The sequence below is a fragment of the Odontomachus brunneus genome, unplaced genomic scaffold, assembly GCF_010583005.1.
Source record: "Odontomachus brunneus isolate Ranch 3 - 2012 unplaced genomic scaffold, Obru_v1 Obru_scaffold_131, whole genome shotgun sequence".
NCBI lineage: Eukaryota > Metazoa > Arthropoda > Insecta > Hymenoptera > Formicidae > Odontomachus > Odontomachus brunneus.
Window position 1 is genome coordinate 607,398 of NW_022639581.1, and position 6,000 is coordinate 613,397.

At 44.0% G+C, this 6,000-nt stretch overlaps 1 protein-coding gene across 1 annotated transcript in view; it reads right to left on the reverse strand.

Annotated features, from left to right (window-relative positions):
- The window catches only part of LOC116850019 (dynein heavy chain 2, axonemal-like), a 71,502-nt gene extending 66,146 nt beyond the window's left edge, over positions 1 to 5,356 (reverse strand). The window contains 3 exon segments of the mRNA XM_032827781.1: positions 1,274 to 1,731; positions 2,117 to 2,386; positions 5,032 to 5,356. Of these exon segments, the coding sequence (XP_032683672.1) occupies positions 1,274 to 1,731; positions 2,117 to 2,386; positions 5,032 to 5,356 (1,053 nt within the window).
- Positions 5,357 to 6,000: the final 644 nt, after the last annotated feature.

The following is a 6,000-nucleotide window of genomic DNA, read 5'->3' on the forward strand; positions in this document are numbered from 1 at the left end:
TTGAACTCACGAGACACTTTAAAAACACGATTTTATTTATTAATTATTGAAATATATATGTATATATATATACAGGGTGTCTCACACTCTCCTCCGAGTATTTTGTGAGAACGTTGAACAGGTTGAGGTGAACATAAAAGTCCTATACCGTTTTGCGATATTCGCAATAATTATCGAGATATTAATTGCAGAAAATTTGTGAATGATCATGCAGGATATGGTAAATGAATTATAATAGCGACGACTGCCGTCGTGTACTTATACTTTAGATCAAATTGAACAAAAAAGTCCTCTACCATTTTGCAAATAATCACAAAGATTTTTAATTATTAATTAAAGAAGATGAATGCACTATCACGCAAAATCGTGCAATAAGTGTAATAATTGGATTTTTATAAAAATGACTGTACTAAAGTTTTTCGAGGTCTCGCTGAATACAAATATGATATCTGAATTTCAAAATTCAAAATGGCAGATCCAATATGGGGGATCAAAAATTAGAAAAATAATTGGACTTTTATATTTTGATTCGCCATATTGGATCCGTCATTTTGAATTTTGAAATTAATTTTTGATATCATTTTTGGATTCAGCGACCTTGAAAACTTGAATACTAAAATCGTAGCGGAAATGTAAGAAGAAATTTTTTTTCACACACTGGTGGCACGGAAATCTCATTTTCACACAGTCAAAGGGTTAATCGGTCACGATGGAAAATATTAATAGAAATTTCAAGAAACTCTCGAAAATTTGCTTTGCTATTACCAAATAAATTTGTTCTATTTTTTAACTGTAATATTATTCTGATTTGAATGAAACTCAAGGAAAAGTATTTATGTTCTGAAAGGACCATTTTTTTTTGTACTCATTGTCAAGGTATATTAAAAATATTAAAAAAAAACATATGAGCAACATACCTCTATATAGTCCCGGTCTCCCCTATATACACACATATATATATATATATATATATATATATATATATATATATATATATATATATATATGCACACATTCGAAAAAAGTATGAAAAACTGCCTGAGCATCTCATTATCGTACGATTGTTTCCAATGCTGCTCGACTTTCTAAACTCGTGCGAAAGCTCGTGATAAATTTTTACCGTGGAGTAAACGCATCTCACTACTCGTGTGAAAATTTTCCGTAAAGAAGATTTTACATTAGATTCAATTTTTCTCTTATTTTTTTACGTCGAATGCAACATCGAAACTCATGAACGTGGAAACGAAGGCGCGCTCAAATCGACACGGCTCACTTTGTAGTAGAGATCCTTATAATCCTCGCACAGTTTGATACACTCCTCAAGGATATTCATGCTCCTCCTGGTTTTCCCGGCGAATACATCCGGCAGATCGACGAAGTCTTTGCACATAACGATGATCTGGTTACTGAGCGCGCTGAAGAGATTGCCTATTTTTTCCCGCGTATTGTAGTAAGGCGAGTTCAGCCAAATCATCCTGAACAGATGCATCATTTTCGGCAGGTATTCAGCCACGCTCGCGGGGATCTCGCAGGTCTTCAATTCGTCGCATGTGTCCTCCAAAATTCCGAGGTACTCGATGTTCGATTTTGCCTCGACTGTACCATGTTCGATCTCGTCCCTCAGCATTAGGAATTGACGGATGTAAGTGGACTGAGCGGCCAATAATATGTCGACGATAAGCTGCACCGTGCTGTTATGTAGTTGATGGTTCAAACCGCAGAGATTGTCATCTGACCAAAAGGTATCGCACATCGGAATAAGTCAATTACGCGGCACGTACTGCGAGCACGAGCTTCGGGGAAATTTCCAAATCAAGTTCGCTCATCCGCGACCATCATTTCGCGAATCGGCGCGAAACGTCAGCACACGTCCATCTTTTCGTCCGCAAACTCGACGTGCACGCGAATTAACATGGAGTTTTAGCGTGACCCATCCCAAGCAAAAAAAAAAAAAAAAGAAAAAGGAGGAACACGCCACGGCAAAAAGAGCCCGCTAAAAGGTCGCATTAGAGGAGGAAACTTTCGACCCACGTAGAAAATCCCCGGACATATATTATCGAGAAACGATTCCACGCTCGTAGCTACTACACGTCTTTCCTCGGAGGTAAGCACTTACATCGATAAGTCCAGAAGTCATATTCGTCGTCGAGGCACAGTAACTCGCGCGGCGCCGCCTGTTCCTGGTCGGAGAGGGCTATTTTGATTTGGGTGTCCCAGTGAGCCACCATACCCTCCAGTCTCTTCACCAACTCCTTATCGGCGCTACCCTCCTCCACGGTGAGCTCCCTACTCTCCAGAGGTACATATATCACGGTTAAGCCCAGCATTTTGTACGTGAGGTCCGTTAAAGCGCACAGGAAGGTGTCCAGTTTGGTGCAGAAGTCCGCTTTCACACATGTGTGTTTCGGCGAAGCGCGATTAAGGAAAAGAAAATCCAGGAGAACGTGACGCGAGTGAGACCGTGGGGCTCGTTATCGCCGCTCTCTCGTTCCCGATACAACCATTTTTTATACTGTTCCAGCCGTCTATCGCCTACCATTGTAGCTTGTATCCTCCTAGCTGCACGTCCGTTGATGGAGATTTATTGAGCTGAATTGCGCGCCGTGTATATATATCGAAGGGATATCGGACTGATCGGCTACATTGTCGCGTCAACGTTTTACAACTGAAGCGTGTAACTGCGGGTCTTGTCGAACACGGGGGGAGGGGAGGTGTGGAGGCGCGTTACTTAAATTGAAACTGTCCACGCGAATCAGAATGTTCGACAATGAAACGTCGAAAGCGCGACGTGCATTTTTTCCTTCTCTTCCTCTTCTTCTTCCTCCTTCGTTATCGTCGGTCATGATCTCGCGAGTGAACGCGATTAGTCCCGGCATCGAGAATAATTGGAATCGCGCGCGTCGCCGGACCGCGAGATAGAAAATTCAGATTTTATAAGCCGCAGAACGCAAGAAAATCAACAGCCGCCGTCCTCGGACACAAAAAGACGCGGGCGCGAGCGAAGCCGGCGGCTAACTTCCTGACACAATTAGCAAAGCGGCGCTTCGATCCAGTTAAAATCCGGTCGGGATCCATTAGAAATAATGAAGTGCCTGCCGTCCGAATGCGATGCAATCGTTTCTAACTCGACGGCGTAGTAATCCCGTTCGCGTACGTGGGCAAACATCGACGCTGGATTTACCAGCGGCGGTGAGTTGTGCAGTGCATTTAGCCGAAAATTATGGTAATAATAACTTCGCGCAATTCCCCGCCCGCCCGTTCGCCCCCTTCCTTCCCCCCTGCCATGCCGCGGACGAGCCGGAACTTTGCGTCGTGCGTTGCGGTAACGGGATTGCAGCGCTAAAGTTGGAAATTCAGTTGGTAATGTCATCACGTTAGATTGTTATGACCTTAAGCCAGAACAACTATGGGACGATCGCGACGATCGCCCTTGGCATTGCGAGATTAGTCCACCATAGTTCCTTTATCATAGCTGTCGATTGGAATTACAAGCGCTATCGATCGCGGCCCGCAGTGCGTGCAGGATTATCGTATACGCCGGTAGCATGTCTGCTAGATTGACATCTAAATTATAGGTAAACCGTGATGTTGATCGGCGGCTATTCCGGTTGATAGAAAAACAGATATCGCGATTAACCTCGCTCCAGATATCGCGGTGTCGAAGACGTCGCGATAACAAACGAGGCAGCGTTAAGCGCGACACAACGCGCTTCCCGGGTAGGAATTAATCAGGGCGTGCCCCGAGTCTGTAAAGGCTTTAGCTATACTTCGCTTGTTCTGCGGTTTGGTTCCAAGTACAAGAAAGACGCGCGATCCAAACAAGGAAAACAAGCCAAGTTTTGGAAAACACCGCGAAAGCCTAAAGGACCTAGCTAGGCATGCCCCAAATTAGGCTTGCCTTCATTGGGCCTAAATATGTCCAAGAAAGATAAATTCGAAACAGAATTTCATAAATAAACTCTGTATAGATATCGACGTAGATATCTCTAAAGTCTGTATCAGACTATCGGCTGAACAGATCGACTCGATTGTCGACTCTTAGTGGGCCAATCACAGTGAAGCCGCTTCACTGATCGGCAGTCAGATCGACCTCTCCACTCGGTAATCTGATACAGGCTTAACAAGGCCTGCCCTCGTTAGGCCTAGATATAGCGAAGAAAGGCAAATTCGGAGTGGAATTTCGTAAATAGGCTAGGCATTTGCCTTTACAGTGCTTAGGCAGAAATAGGAAAAAACTGTCTTTACTAGGCCCCGTTTTAAATTTCTATACGGATTGTCGTTCTCGAAGAAGTTTTCGCGGCGGCATTTACCTATATGATTTAAGGGAAAACGACAGATGTGAGAATAAGAGGATTCGGATGACTACGTTCATTACGATGTATAGAACACGGGGATGAGTGAAGCTCGATCGTGCGTGTATCGACGCGGGGCATATCGGATTGAATCGCGGATCCGTGTGGGAGATAAAGCGCGGCACGATGTCTCCCCTGGGCGTCCTTCGCCCCAGTGAAGCTTTTTAAACGTACATTTAAATCCGCGAAAAACTTTAAATCACCGCCGACTGCAAAATCAACCGGTCGCGCGGGGCGGGATTTGAAAGTTAAACAGAATTTACATCGCGCGGGCAACGACGAGGCGCGGCGCGACGCGGCCTCAAGTGGGTCACTTGGGCTGCCGCGGCAAGATCGACGGGGATGATATCGCGCCCGGACCCAATTAAAGTTCCGTAACTCGCGATCTGTACATGTTCATTATTTGCCGAGGCGAAACAAGAAAAAATAAGCGAAGAGGAAGAAGAGGAGGAGAAGGAGAAGAGGAAAAACAGGACGACAGAGAGAGTGAGAAAAAAATGAGGAAACTTGACGGATCTTTTCCGCTAGCCTATCATCACACAGCTCCTGGCTTGGTCCTGTGTTGATGCCGTGAAAAACCAGGAAAGAAACTTTCCGCGTTAGTTACGCGAATTAATTGGTTAGTTCGACAGGGGCGGAAAATAGTAGCGGGAAAGCGCGCGACTACGAGAGAGGATACTGTCGGGCCAAGTGTCGATCGTGAAGAAGATCGGCGCCAGCATGTTCCGCATGATGCCCAATATATGATTCTCCGCGCTAGCGTTCACCGAGCCGAAGAGAACGCGCTCGCGGAAGTTCTCCGGCTGGAAGACCTGGTTGCGTTGTCTCACAAAGTAGTTGAGCTCGTGCACCGTCAACGTCGGGAACGCATATTCCGCGGTCAGATTGCCGCACGAGTGGTAGATGCAGAGGACCGGCAAGCTCGGATTCCGGAAGAATTCGCGGGTGTACATGTCGCACTGCGGCGTCCAATCGGTGTCCCTCAGGCCGCTCAGCGTCGTCATATTCTTGACACTACGAACCTGAGAGAAACCATCCGTGGTCGGAATACGGAGAGCAAAATGGAGAGAGTGTCTCCATCCTTAGAAATTTATCCCATTACTTTGATCAAGTTGATCCTAATCAATTAATTGGTTTAGGAGATATCTTATTGAGTCCTAATCTAAAAGAAAGTAAGCTGCGGCGGCAAGAATCTGTATGTGATAATTAAATCTCGTTTGTAACATATGTCTAAAAGTTACAATAGACATGTATTAAGTATAAATCGATGTAGTAGCAACAGTTTCGGTTACAGCAGCAAATGTTTAGTTACAGCAACAAAACATTTTTAGCGGACAATAATTAAGTGCGGCAGTAAAATGCTTCTTTCCGCGTATATAGACGGAATTTTCAATGATAATTTTAAATGACTCCACGCGATTTCCCACACAAGATTCCCCAAGATCTTAAATAAGCATATCTAGATCTTTTTTTATTGTTGTTTTCTTTGAAGAATTTTGAAAAATGAAATATATCTAATTTTCATATATATTTTCTATGAGTTAAAACAAAGTTAATTAAATATAATAGTAATATAAGAGAATCAAGAGGGATTTCATATTTTGCGAGAAAACTTGTTCGGGTATACTACTTAAGGAATTAACCCTTT